The following is a 13,987-nucleotide window of genomic DNA, read 5'->3' on the forward strand; positions in this document are numbered from 1 at the left end:
AATTGAAATAATGGTTTTTAAAGAGATGAAAAATACACAAGAATAAAAAAATTGTACAAATTGTTCATGGTGTGTCTATGTACTGATTACCAAACAAGAGCCAATTAAAATCTTGGCCATAAAAGGACGTTGCTTTTGTAGCCCCTGGGTTGACTGCAGTGACACATGTAACTCATACAGAAGTCTGTTTATTGGATTTTGTTTTTCTTTGAAAAACAGAGAAACATGTACTGGTAGATACTTTAACATTCACTCTGAATAGACAATGTTATTCCTAGAGATGGGGCTAGAGAGGGTTTTGTTTTGTTTTTATTGCCAAGTGTCCAGTTGCAGTCTTACCTGAGTAGACCAATTGGAATGTTGATAAATCATAATTAAAATTGAGGGGGATTGTATGATGGCGTTGCCTGCGCTGGTGAGACTCTGGGCGCAGTAGCCCCTGGGATCCCTTCCAGTTAATGTTTTATGTTCTTAATCTCATCTTCAGGGCTTCGATCAGTCACCTGCAGGGGGTCAAAAGGAAATTCCCCCCACTCCTTCCCTTGATGTATTCTGGTTTTTGCCTTTTTTATTTTTGTTTTCTTTCCTCTAAAGCAGTGGTTCCCAAACTTTTAACAAACTGTGAATCCCTTTCACTAAAATGTCAAGTCTCATGAACCCCTCCTAAAAATGAATATGCCTCTACCTCGATATAACGTGACCCGATATAGCACGAATTTGGATATAACGCAGTAACTCAGTGCTCCGGGGGTGGGCGGGGTGGGGGGACTGTGCACTCCAGTGGATCAAAGCAAGTTTGTTATATCGAGGTAGAGATGTATTTCCAGGGATTTTTCTCCTTTACCTGAATATAAATTATAAAAGCAGTGATCTTGGAAATATACTTTTTTATGACAAGCTTATTGCACACTATTTTATCGTTATAGTATTTTTATTACATTATGAAAACAGCAACTCTTCCAAGATCTCACTTTGGTAGCTTGTATCACTTTGAATAAGCCTGTTATAAGACGAGGCTCCTATGTTTCATCAAGGAGTATCAGATGTGAAACAGCATGAAGGTATTTAAGAAGCCAACTCAAAGAGTTCCTCATACACAAGCATGCAGGTCTTGAGCAGTCCAGGCAACAATGCATGTTACAACAAAGCTTAAACTTGTTCTTCATAATAATTTTAAAAACAATACTAGCTGCCTATTTAATTTTAAAAACAGCAAAAAATATTCACCTCCCTTTCCCTTTCTTGTAAGGAGTCTTGATGTTTAAATCTCAGTATGATAGATATGCTTGCTTCATCTGCTTAGCTCTTGGAAGTCCAAGGGCTCTGGACTGCTGGCCCCATGCTATCTGGAGTCCCTAGGGACAGCTCTGTCTGCTATTAGGGAGTTTTTTCCCAAGTACCCACTGTAACATTTTTGCGAACCCCCAGGGGTTCACAAACCCCAGTTTGGGAACCACTGCTCTAAAGCATCAAAGATGGGCAGTGTTGGCAATTTACTTGGGAAAACTAGTTTAGAATTGGGCACTAGTAAATACTGTCTTAATCTGGGAAAAATAAAATTATTAGTACTAATGAAAAATACTGAAATATTTAGCAATTTGGCAATAGATTTGCAGTAATATAATCTGCTTAATTTTAATTATTGGAACTGAAAACAAAAGAGCTGCAACTTAAAGCTGTATGCTATTGTCTAGGCTATCTCAAGTAGAAACTAAAACTTTGGAATCTGGGAATTCCTATTCTTTGTTTAGCTATGAAAATTACATGTTTAGCAAGCCCAGAAGAGGAATTCTCAGATTCAGAAGTTTGTTAGTTTGGCAATTTACCTCAAAAAAACTGTCTAGTCCATTACACTACCTCTTGATCTGGCTGGCTGGAGTGCAACTGAACTGAGCGAGTAGAAAGAATAGGAGTACTTGTGGAACCTTAGAGACTAACAAATTTATTGTAGCATAAGCTTTCGTGGGCTACAGCTCACTTCATTGGATGCATGTAGTGGAAAATACAGAAATAAATATATATAGTATACACACAGGGAACATGAAACAATGGGTGTTACCATACGCACGCTAACAAGAGTGATCAGTTAAGGTGAGCTGTGTCAGCAGGAGAGAAAAATAACTGTAGTGGTAATGAAAATGGCCCATTTCCAGCACTTGACAAGGAGATACAAGGAACTTGGGGGAGGGGGGAAGATAAGCATGGGGAAATAGTTTTACTTTGTGTAATGGCTCATCCGCTCCGGGTAGAGTGACTTAGGTCAAAATGAACAAGGAGTCCTTGTGGCATGAGCCAAGGTGGAGGACTACATGACCTAATTCATGACTATTTTGAAAAAGTTCATAAAGTTAGCAAAGAGTCTTAGATGCAGAAATTGCAAAGAAAAAGTGAGTAGGAAAGGAGGCTGAGGAAACATTTTACAAAATCCACTGGAAAGAACAGACACCAGAACCACTGACTAGCTGAATGTATGCAAGTATGAGAATTGGACTCTGAGGATGAAGATACAGATAATGCTATATTGCTATTGCCAAGTTATAGTATGCTTCTGGAGATACCATTGTGTTACCTCTCCCTCAGTAAGAGTGAGTTTTGCTGGTGAATGACTGCATCAGCCCCTTGCCATGCCAGCTTGTCTTCCTTACTCAGCAAAATCCACGAGGCATTCCTGGCCCAAACTTTGTCTACCAGGTAACAATTAGTGAATTCCAGTCCCTAAGCTCTTAAGAGATGTTTCAATTCTGTGCACAACCCGTTTCACTGCATTCACAGAAGATAACAAGTTTGCTGTTCTGTTAGTACATCACAGCTTATTAACGTGTAAATACACTAGGGCTGTCAATCACACGATTAACTCAAAAAATGTGATTTAATTGCACTGCTAAACAATAGAATAACAATTTAAATTAAATATTTTGGATGTTTTTCTACATTTTCAAATATATCTATTTCAATTACAACACAGAACAAAGCGTACAGTGCTCACTTTATATTTTTTATTATAAATATTTGCACTGTAAAACTGATAAATAGTATTTTTCAGTTCACAAGTACTGTAATGCAATCCCTTTATCATGAAAGTGCAACTTACAAATGTAGATTTTTTTTTTGTTACATAACTGCACTTGAGCAAAACAATGTAAAACTTTTAGAGCCTACAAGTCCACTCAGTTCTACTTCTTGTTCAGCTAACAAAACAAGTTTGTTTACATTTATAAGAGATAATACTACCCACTTCTTAATTACAGTGTCACCTGGAAGAGAGATTAGGCATTCACGTGGCACTGTTGTAGATGGTGTTACAAGATATTTACGTGCCAGATGTGCTAAAGATTCATATGCCTCTTCATGCTTCAACCACTGTTCCAGAGGACATGCTTCCATGCTCATTACGTTTTTTTTTTAAAGGGTTAATTAAATTTGTGACTGAACTCCTTAGGGGAGAATTGTATATCTCCTGCTCTGTTTTACCCACATTCTGCCATATTTCATATTATAGCAATTTTGGACAATGACCCAGCACATGCAAAGAAGGTACCAATGTGAGATTTCTAAAGATATACAGCACTCAACCCAAAGTTTAAGAATCTGAAGTGCCTTCCAAAATCTGAAAGGGATGAGCTGTGGAGCATGCTTTCAGAAGTCTTAGAAGAGTAACAATCTGTGGAAACTACAGAACCCAAGCCACCAAAAAAGAAAATCAACCTTCTGCTGGTGGCATATGACTCAGATGATGAAAATGAACATGCATCTGTCCGCACTGCTTTGGATCTTATTGAGCAGAACCTGTCATCAGCATGGATGCCTGTCCTCTGGAATGGTGGTGAAGCTTGAAGGGACATATGAATTTTTAGTGTATCTGGCACATAAATATCTTGCGACGCTGGCTAGAACAGTGCCATGAGAACGCCTGTTCCCCCTTTCAGGTGACAGTATAAACTAGAAGTGGGCAGCATTATCTTCTGCAAATGTTAACAAATTTATTTGAGCGATTGGCTGAACAAGAGTAGGACTGATTGGACTTGTAGGCTCTAAAGTTTTACATGGTTTTATTTTTTAATGCAGCTTTTTTGTACATAATTCTACATTTGTAAGTTCAACTGTCATAAAGAGATTGCACTACAGTACTTGTATTAGGTGAATTGAAAAATACTATTTTGTTTTTTACAGTGCAAATATTTGTAATAAAAAATAAAGAGCACTATACACTATTCTGTGTTGTAATTGAAATCAGTATATCTGAAAATGTAGAAAACATCAAAAATATTTAAATAAATGGTATTCTATTACTGTTTAGCAGCACGATTAATCACAATTAATTTTTTTAATCTCTTGTAGCCCTAAAGTTACACCCTTTCTCTTCACACAGCACTGAATGGGTTTATAATAGAGGTAAAACAAGTTTAGTAATAGAAGAACATGGATTATGTGATACTAAATAGAAGGGAGTGAAGGTAGAATAGGTTACAAGCAAATAAAAGTGAAAATGCATCTAAAACTTAAACAAAAGTTATCTTACTACATTGAGATGTTTTTTTCTCACCCACAGTCTCCTTTCTAGGTTTTACTGGCCAGTGTGGCCAGGACTCAGATAAGTTGATTCTTCTTTGAGTAGTGTCCCTATGGGTGCTCCAGTGTAGGTGTATCTACATCCTCTACTTCTAAGGGAGATGTGTCTAGGGAGATGCCTGTGAGCCACTCATGTAAGGCGTCTAAGAAAAGGTCCATGTGTCCCCACAGCAAGTCCTGGTCAAGCAGAAAACCATTTCTGGCTCTGTCCGTATCATTGGTATCAATGGCACCGAAGCCATCTAAATCTGGTATGCAGAGCATGCACTGTGCTGAACTGACAGGACAAGTCAGATTGCCTATGTGACAGGTTGTCACTCTCGGGGTGCAGTCTGGGAGCTGAGTCTCCCTGCTGGGCAGGCCTCTCAGGCTGTTGTATACAGTTCATCCTTGAGTGGCTTAGGTAAAGCACTTAGGTAACTCAGTTGGGTGTGTGGTGCCACCTCTTGTCATGGGGTGATAACAGGGCTTTAGGGGGCATTAGGGATGGCCCTACAGCTACTACTAAGGGAAAAATCTCTGACAACTGTGTACGTGGCACGCACAAACAGCATGGAGTGGACATGAGCAACACATCTCAAAGAATAACAGTTATGGAAAGTTAGTAACTATTTTTTCTCAAAGGTATAATGAACCTCTTCCCACAACCCAGACTTCCCACTCCTCAATGAGATCTCAACCTAGTGCTAAAAGGGTTGACACTTGTGGTCACTTGTTCATTAACTCACCTTTCAGTGAAGATGGCACTCCTGATCACCATCACCTCTGCAAGAAGGATAGGGGAGATAGCGGCTCTGATGGTGCACTCCCCTTTCACTGTGTTCTTCCCTGACAGAATCACACCTGAAGTTCACTCCCAAGGTGATTTCTGCATTTCACATGAATCAGCTTATTCAACTTTCAGCCTTTTATCCCAAACCTCATAAGGATCATAGGGAATCCCCCATATGCTCAATGTGAGGAGAGCCTGGGCCTTCTATTTGGACAGAACAAGAGCTTTCAGAAAATCTCTGAGACTCTTACTCTCCATTGCAGACAAGTCAAAAGTTATAATGATTTCAGCTCAAAGACTCCCTAAGTGGGTCGCAGGCTACATTAAACTCTGTTACCACTTGTGTAATGTAACACCCACATCTTCAATGCGCATGCATTCTGAGGCCAGTCTCTTCCTGTCACCTTCTCGAAGGTATCCTATTATCAGAACTCTGCCAAGCAGCTACCTGGGCATCTGCACCCAGTATTACAGAATACTGCCATCCTGGGGGATTTGGCTGCAGATGCCAAATTCAATGCTACAGTACTATCATCCATACTGGACTTAACCAAAATCCTAGCTCCAGTGGTGGGCACTGCTTGGGAGTCACCTACAGTGGAACACCCATAGGGGGACACATCTTGAAGAACCATTGTTAGTGCTCAAGACTCATTAAGACGAAGGATCAGTACAGAGTCTCTGTTCCTTGTATTTCCAAATGGATTTCTTTGCCTTACAAGTCAGGAAGGCTTCTGGGCATTCAGTCTCCTGTGTCTCTGTGGGGTGCAGGAGTCATGTTCATTCTCTTGCAGTTCAGGCTCAAGATAATCCCTGCTGGTTTAGCTATGTTTACAGCTAATGTAGATTTAAGTAAACCCATTCTTTTGTCTAGGACAGACCTGTTTATCACCTATACTTAGACTAGGCTGCTTTTGTTTTAAACATGTTCTAGTAATGTCATGCACAGGAAATTCATAATTTCACATATATTAACACATGAATTTTACCATGATGTTAATGACCATGTTGTTAGCTTTCATATACCCCACAGGGCATATTTTGTACAAATATTGCAGTAGTATGTAGGGTGTGAATACAGGCATGCCATCGGTTACAAAAGTCTATCAAAAGAAAGCCAGATCCAGGTTGGCTAAAGCCAAGGAGGAGGAAGTATCACTGTCAATCACAAATGGATATGTTTGTAACAAAAACAATCCCAGTACTAAAATAAAAGATAGAATTGAGAATTGCAGAATTTTTTTATGGCTATGATACTTCCATTTCTGTTATTGAGAATCAACTTTTCAAGTAATGACCAGCTGCCTAAGGCCAAGCTCCAAAGCACCCAATCAAAAGCAGGTAGTAGGTGAACTGTTAGATGTGATTACAAATGGCTTGAGGGTGGGAGCACACAACAAATTTCATGGAAAAGAATTTGTTAATACTGGATGCCTGGAATAATGTGCGCAGATAAGGAAAACTATGGTTTATCAGCAGCCGATACTGGAAGCAGTAAGAAGAATGGAATTTAGTGTGCTATCCTGGCAAGAGAAGCCAAAAAAACAGCAGATAATATTCACTCGAGTTCTGAAGGAACTCAAATATTAAATTGCAGAACTACTAATTAGTATGTAACCTAGCACCTCAATCAGCTTCTGTACAGGATGAGTGGTGGATAGCTACCATAATGCTGAGTTTTAAAAAAGGCTCCAGAGGTGATCTTGGCAATTACAGGCCCGTGCGCCTAACTTCAGTTCCAGGTAAATTGACTGAAACTCAGTAAAGAACAGAATTATCAGGACAGATAGATAGCACACTGTTGGAGAAGACTAAACACAGTTTTTGTAAAGGGAAATCATGCCCCACCAATCTATTAGAATTTCTGAGGGGTTCAACTAATGTGGATGATGTTTATTAATAGAAGTACGGGGAATAAACAGGAAGAACTAGAAATGCTAGTGAATAAACACAACTATGATACAGTTGGCATCACAGAGACTTGGTGAGATAATACATGACTGGGTATAGAAAGGGGTACAGCTTGCTCAGGAAGGAAAGGCAGGGGTGGATGAGGTGTTTTAAACTAACATAATTATCCAAAGCACAGGACTTGGTGGTGATGGGAGACTTGAACTACCCAGACATCTGTTGGGAAAATAATACAGCAGGGCACAAATAATCCAACACATTTTTGGCATGCATTGGAGATGATTTTTTTTATTTCAGAAGGTGGAGATAGTAACTTGGGGAAAAGCTGTTCTAGATTTGATTTTGACAAATCAGGTCGAGCATTTGAAAGTGGAAGACAAGTTAGATGAAAGTGATCATGAAATGATGGCGTTCATGACTGTAAGGAACGGTAGGAGAAAAAAACACAACAAAGACAATGGATTTCAACATGGACAGTGGGTGGCTCTCCCCTTTGGGGAGGCTAGCCCCCGGCTCCACCCCTTCGGTGGGAGTTAGGTATCTAAATACCTTTTATGATCTGGACTAAAGTACACTGTGATGGAGGGTGAGTGCAAGCAGCCTGATGGAAATACAAAAATTTTTTTGGATACTTATGGGGAATTGTGTGTTGTTGGTAACTCTAACTCAGGCAGCATAGCAAAGCTCATATCCCTTGCATAGGCCTTAAAATATCTCAGGCTTTCCAGATCCAAACCTTATTTGTAAATTCCATATGAAGCTAAATGCATAGTGACAGGTTTCAGAGTAGCAGCCGTGTTAGTCTGTATCTGCAAAAAGAACAGGAGTCCTTGTGGCACCTTAGAGGCTAACAAATTTATTTGAGCATAAGCTTTCGTGGGCTACAGCCCACTTCATCAGATACAAAGAATGGAGATACATATAGTACAAAGATATATATATACATATACAGAGAACATGAAAAGGTGGAAGTTGCCATACCAACTCTTAAGATATCTGTCTTTGTACGGTATGTTCCATTCTATGCATCAGATGAAGTGAGCTGTAGTCCAGAAAGCTTATGCCCAAATAAATTTGTTAGTCTCTAAGGTGTCACAAGCACTCCTGTTCTTTTTAAAGGCATACTGTTGAGAAAACCAGCACAAAAATGGACAGTGACTTGAACATGTTTGCAAGGCAAAATGACATGGGTAGTTAGAAACCCTTTGGGCTCTTGGCTGGGAACCCAGCCCAGGGAAGTGCTTGGCCCATCTTGAGTTCTGGGAACCTTCAAGCGAGAAGCAGTCTGGGAGCAACGATGGGCAGGTCAGAAAAAGACCCAGCGGCTCCTGCCCTGGTTCCGGGGAGGGGGCTTGGTCCCGCGGGTGGGAGCGCTCAGGGGACCCACAACGAGGAGCCTGGTTTAACACGGGGCGAGGGGAGGTGCCGTTGTCGCTCGCTCGGGCGCAGGGGGCAGCAGAGCCCTCGGGGAGGAGACGCGCGTTGCCCCGGCTCGGGTCGCCACCGCTCGCTCTTCCCCGCGCGGGGGAGCCCGGCCGGTCCGCGCTGCACTAGCGGGCGCTGCCCTCCCAGCAGAGCCTCCCGAGACCAGCAGGCACCGCCGGCCCAGGCCCGCCATCACCAGCCCACTCTGGCCCCGGTGCAGCGCAGCAGCTTCCCCAGGCCAGCGCCGGGCGGCCCATGCGCATCTTCCCAGGCCCCGCCCCTTCACCAACGTGCAGACGCACTGTCAATGTCTCGTCAAGACCTTGCTCCCTACATCCCCCTCCGCGGCCGGATCTCGCTCCCCCCCACCCCCAGCGGCGATCTCCGCCTCCCCCCACTAGTTACAGCACCGGCAGGCCGCGGGCTGCTTTTTACCCCAGAAGGGTTCAGAGACGGATACAAACACTCCCCTCACCGCCGCCCCGAGTCTTCCCGGCTAGGGACTATTTTTTTCACCCGCCCCCGGCGGAGACGGCAGTCAGGGCACTGCGACGGCTCGCTCCGCGGCAATGGCGGCCAGGCCGAGGCTGAGCTAGAGCGAGGAGGGGGGAGACTCGCTCGCGGTGGGGGAGGCGCTGATAGGACTATGCCGAGCAGGGCCCTGCCCGCGCCAAACGCTGCCTGAGCCCGTGTCCTGCCTGGACAGTAGCAGTGGGGCCGCCCCCGACATGGCCGAGCCCTCGGTCCCTTCCTCCGGCGGCGGCTCCCTGCCGCTCATTGAATCAGGTAACAGCGGAGCGCGTGAGGGAGCCGGTCAGGCGCCGCCGGTTCCTGCTGCTCCCCGCCGCCGCCATCTTCCCGGTCATGATTATGAATTACATTCGCGGAGGGGCTCCCCCGGCCCGCGTTCATCGCTCTCCCCCGTCTCTCTTGCAGAGCTCTACTTCCTCGTCGCCCGCTTCCTGACCACCGGGCCCTGCCGCAGAGCGGCGGAGGTGAGTAGAGCCCGGTAGTACGCCGCGCCGCACCTCCGCCAAGGGCTCCGGTGCCTGGCCCCGAGCCTTGTGCAGCTGCGGCGGCGGCTGAAGAGACGGCGAGGTTTGGTTCCCCCTCCCTAACTCGTGTGCATCTGTTTCTTCCTTCCCCTGCAGGTGCTGGTGCAGGAGCTGGAGCAGCACCAGGTCTGTGTGTGAAACTCTCTCTGCTGCCTTTCCCCCCTCCTATCCTCTTACCTTTTTCCTCTAAGTCATTCATCTTAAAAAAACAAAAAAACAAAAACAAAAAAACAACAACCCCGCATTGTTTTGAATTTGATCTCCCCACCCTTCCCCTTTTAATCACTCATTTTTGTTTCTTTTTCAATTTAGTTGCTTCCTAAAAGGTTGGATTGGGAAGGAAATGAGCATTATAGAAGTTATGAAGATTTGGTGAGATTTAAAAAAACAACAACATTGAATTAGAATAATAATGTTAATATTAGACCCTCCATTTAATAAAATAACAGCTGTTATATTTAATTATTTTTGTATTTCACCCTAGGTCTGGGAGGAGATAAAAGGCTGATTTTTAGAAGGGGTGTTTGACTACTTTACCTTCAGCTAACAAACAAAAACATAAGGGCTTAGGGGTGTTTTTAATTGGAGGATATTGTTATGTAGAATAGGCGGGGCTTGGGGTTGTGTCATTTGCCCTTGTGCCTGCCTACCTATGGGGTAGAGCCAATCTGTTGAGAGGTTTCATTTCTGTGTTTCACTAGGAGACTTGTTAAGCAGCTTTTGATTGGATGGTATTTATTTTTAATTTGTTTTCCTACATCTGCTGCTTTCAACAGATTAAGAAACAAAATCACTGGTACAGAAATTGCGGGTGGGGATTTGTAATGGTGTCTTTCAGATTTACTGGCCATAGTGTGTTCTTATTAATCAAAATGTTCCGAAAGATGCCCTTTGGCTCACGGCTGCACAACTTGTGCCAAATTAATTGCACTAAATGTATTTACAACAATTTCAGAGTAGAGATGTAACTGTTCCCGGTGTTCTATCTTACTGTTTCTAAAATACTATATGATGATGTGTGGCTATGTGGATACAAAAACTAATAGGAGGACAGCATCAATAGGAAGTCTATAGCTCACTTTATTTATATTACTTTTAAAAAATGCTTGGAATAGTTAGTTCCAAGTAATAAACCAGCCTCTGAATTCCTCTGCTAATCTTTGGAGTTTTACAATCTAATTCTGTTTTTTCCATACTTTGACAAAGTAAAGTGGTATGAGACTGAAGGTACGGGGAAAGAGTGAAATTGACTACACACACTTAAAAAAATGTGAAAAATGTAGTTATAGGTTAAAAACAAAAAGGTAGCCACAAATGTAATTTTGAATTTGACAGTTCTGTTATTTGAGCAAATGTATGTAGTACTGCTTTAAATCAGTACACTGAAGGACCAGTCCTGCTCACTTTATATGCATGAAGTCAATAGGATTACTTTCCAAGATCTAGCCTAAATTTTAGGTAAGCACAGAAGGTTTTCTTGTGAAGGATGTTACGTAGACCCCGATTCTTCTGCAGTTGTGGTGCTAGCATGTTCCTGTGCTGAGTCTCATTGACTTTGGGGCTTCATGCATCTGTCTGTGCATGTGACTTCCTAGGATTGGAGCCTTTGTGTGTGTCTCCCTCCTCCCCTACAACAACAAAAAAATCCCTATCTGTACTGTTAATGGTTTAGGTTATCAAAATTTCTGCTTTTTAACATTTTTTTTACTTTGCCATTTATGCTGTTTAGATACTTTTAATTGTCTAAGTGTAAAAATAGGCTAATCAGTTTCATTCTTTTAGGTTTGGGTTTCAGGGACAGCTGGCAAACATTTAAGGCCCCAAACCTGCAATGTTGAGCATTTGGGTGTATTCCATCTCAGACCAAGTACTCATTACAGAATCTGAGCCTGAGCTTAAATAACTGCTGTCAAGAAAACTCAAAACCAACCATTTAAAAAAAAATCTTTTAGTAGGCTTTTAAGAACTTTCTTTAACAAGACTTATATTGGGTATAAATTACACAAAGGTAGTATCTCTTTTTATAAACTGTATTTCATAAATATACTTGAAGGGGAAAATTTAAGCTTTCTACTTTGAAGCATCTTGGTCAGTACTCCTGTATCTCTTTAGAGGATATGGCAAACATTCTTCAATAAATGATGAAAAGATTTAAGTATACTTATTGATCTACCAAATATTATTTAGCAATCAGTCTTAGTAACAATTACTGTATTATACGTTCAGATATGTTTCAGTGTGTAATAACACTGACTCTTTCACTAAATTCATATCTCAAGTTTTCAGATACTGAAAGTAATGCATAACTATTTCAGTGTATGATTAATCACATTTTCTCTTCAGGCCAAAACCAGTATAAATGTTATGTGTTTAGAATTTTAAAATGACACTACTTACAGTACTGGATTTTTTAAGCTCATTTAATGTCACTGACTTACTAATAATAGTAAAAATCCCATCTAGTTGTCCTGTTTAAATTCTGCTTAATACTTTGTCAGTTAAGTCACCTTAACATTAAGTGAGTTATATTTTCAGATTCTTAGTGCTGCAGTATTTGGGTTTTAAACACTGCTGGGGGTTTCTTAAAATTTCAATGTAAATAATCATTTTTATTTTTAAATTACAGAAAATTTTCTATTTGTCCATACATATAGATATAGATTGAAAACTTAACTTTTAGGCAGGGATGGGCAACCTTTGGCATGTGGCCCACCAGGGTAAGAACCCTGGCAGGCTGGGCTGGTTTGTTTACCTGCTGCGTCTGCAGGTTCGGCTGATTGCGGCTCCCACTGGCTGCAGTTTGCCACTCCAGGGAAGTGGGGGCTGTGGGAATCAGCACAGGCCAAGGAATGTGCTGGCCACCGTCCCCTGGCTCCACTATTGGCCTGGAGCGGTGAACCATGACCAGTGGGAGCTGCGATCAGCTGAACCTGCGGAGGCGGCAGGTAAACAAACTGGCCTGGCCTGCCAGGAGGCTTATCCTGGCGGGCCGTGTGCCAGAAGTTGCCGATCCCTGCTTTAAGGTAATTTTGGTGTAATTTAAGTTGTTTGGCCTTTTTAAATATACAGAAGTCAAGGCACTGGTTTTGGTTCTCACAACTATAACTCATCTCCCATGTACGTATGAAACGTATGCAGATTAAGACAAGTATTTGCCAAACGAGTGTACAGCAGTAGTGTGTGGGGGTCTGATTTTTACTTTTATGGGGCTGCTGCACCTCAAGTTAAGGTTGACTTATTGAGATTCTGATATTTTTGTCTTATGGGAACACTAATTCATACTTATAAACAAAAATTTGGCCAATTTGTGGAGTCTGTGGAAACCCTAACTTTAAATATGTGACTCTTACTCAAGGAGTTTGTCAGTCATGAAGTTGTATATATGTTTTTTGCAGTGAACTTTGAAAAAATGAAAATATGAGAAATGTGCATATTTTAGTTGCAAGATGCTGTGCTTGTGTATACTTGGATTCTAAATTAAGTATATCTGAAAATCCTTTGTGATTGGGTAAAGGACGTGATCTTATTCCCCTAAGATGTCAGTGGAAGCTTTGGAAGATTTGCCATTGAGTTCAGTGAGAGTAGGATTGTTTGCTGCATTTCGTAGTTTCCTTGAAGAATCCAGTGCTCTTTCCAGAGGAGCTAGGTAGATGACTTAAGCCTTAAGTGATGTCAGTGGACTACAACTTTCTAGTTTATACAACTCTTAGTCAATGTTGCCAATTATATTAATTTGTCTCTTACGTTTGACCGTAACATAATTTTTTCGGTCATACAGTAGACAAAAAACGAGTCAAGGAGCCTCAGTATTTTTTGTGGAGTGTTGGTTGAATCAGACAAAAAAAAGTGAGCATAAGACATGATTATATCATGTAGAATTGAAACACTGAAATTTGTGTGCACCTGGAGCAAAGTGGTGATGTTACTTGTGCTAAAGCTTTACTCTTAACTGTGGTAAAACATTTTTTGTGGAAAATGCTGAATATGAGAGGGTGCTCCCGTCTGAGCCATTTGTGTGAAGTCCTGTATTTTCCATAGTAAGATGCGGATGTATAGTGGGTCTCTCTACAACAGCTTTCCCATTCCTGGGTAATTTTAAAATTATAAAAGTTTTAAAATTCACTACTGTAAAGATCAGAGTTTATATAGCTAATTCTGCTCTATGAATTATATAATATAAATATTTAGGCGCTTCTAAATGTTAATGTAAATACTGACATACATAGAATCATCTAGTCTAGATATGCCATGTATT

At 41.6% G+C, this 13,987-nt stretch overlaps 1 protein-coding gene across 4 annotated transcripts in view; it reads left to right on the top strand.

Moving 5' to 3' along the window:
* Window positions 1–8,919: 8,919 nt before the first annotated feature.
* BRWD1 (bromodomain and WD repeat domain containing 1) overlaps window positions 8,920–13,987 on the top strand; it is a 134,477-nt gene continuing 129,409 nt past the window's right edge. For 2 of the 4 annotated variants that reach the window (XM_030577639.1, XM_030577632.1), the window contains exons 1-4: window positions 9,021–9,463; window positions 9,614–9,672; window positions 9,829–9,858; window positions 10,045–10,104. In XM_030577639.1, the coding sequence (XP_030433499.1) occupies window positions 9,406–9,463; window positions 9,614–9,672; window positions 9,829–9,858; window positions 10,045–10,104 (207 nt within the window). In that variant the 5' untranslated portion in view covers window positions 9,021–9,405. Of the gene's footprint in view, window positions 9,464–9,613; window positions 9,673–9,828; window positions 9,859–10,044; window positions 10,105–13,987 lie in introns of all 4 variants that reach the window. The other 2 variants (XM_030577655.1, XM_030577624.1) reach the window with 2 other exon arrangements.

The sequence above is a fragment of the Gopherus evgoodei genome, chromosome 1 (genome assembly GCF_007399415.2).
Source record: "Gopherus evgoodei ecotype Sinaloan lineage chromosome 1, rGopEvg1_v1.p, whole genome shotgun sequence".
Classification (NCBI taxonomy): Eukaryota; Metazoa; Chordata; order Testudines; family Testudinidae; genus Gopherus; species Gopherus evgoodei.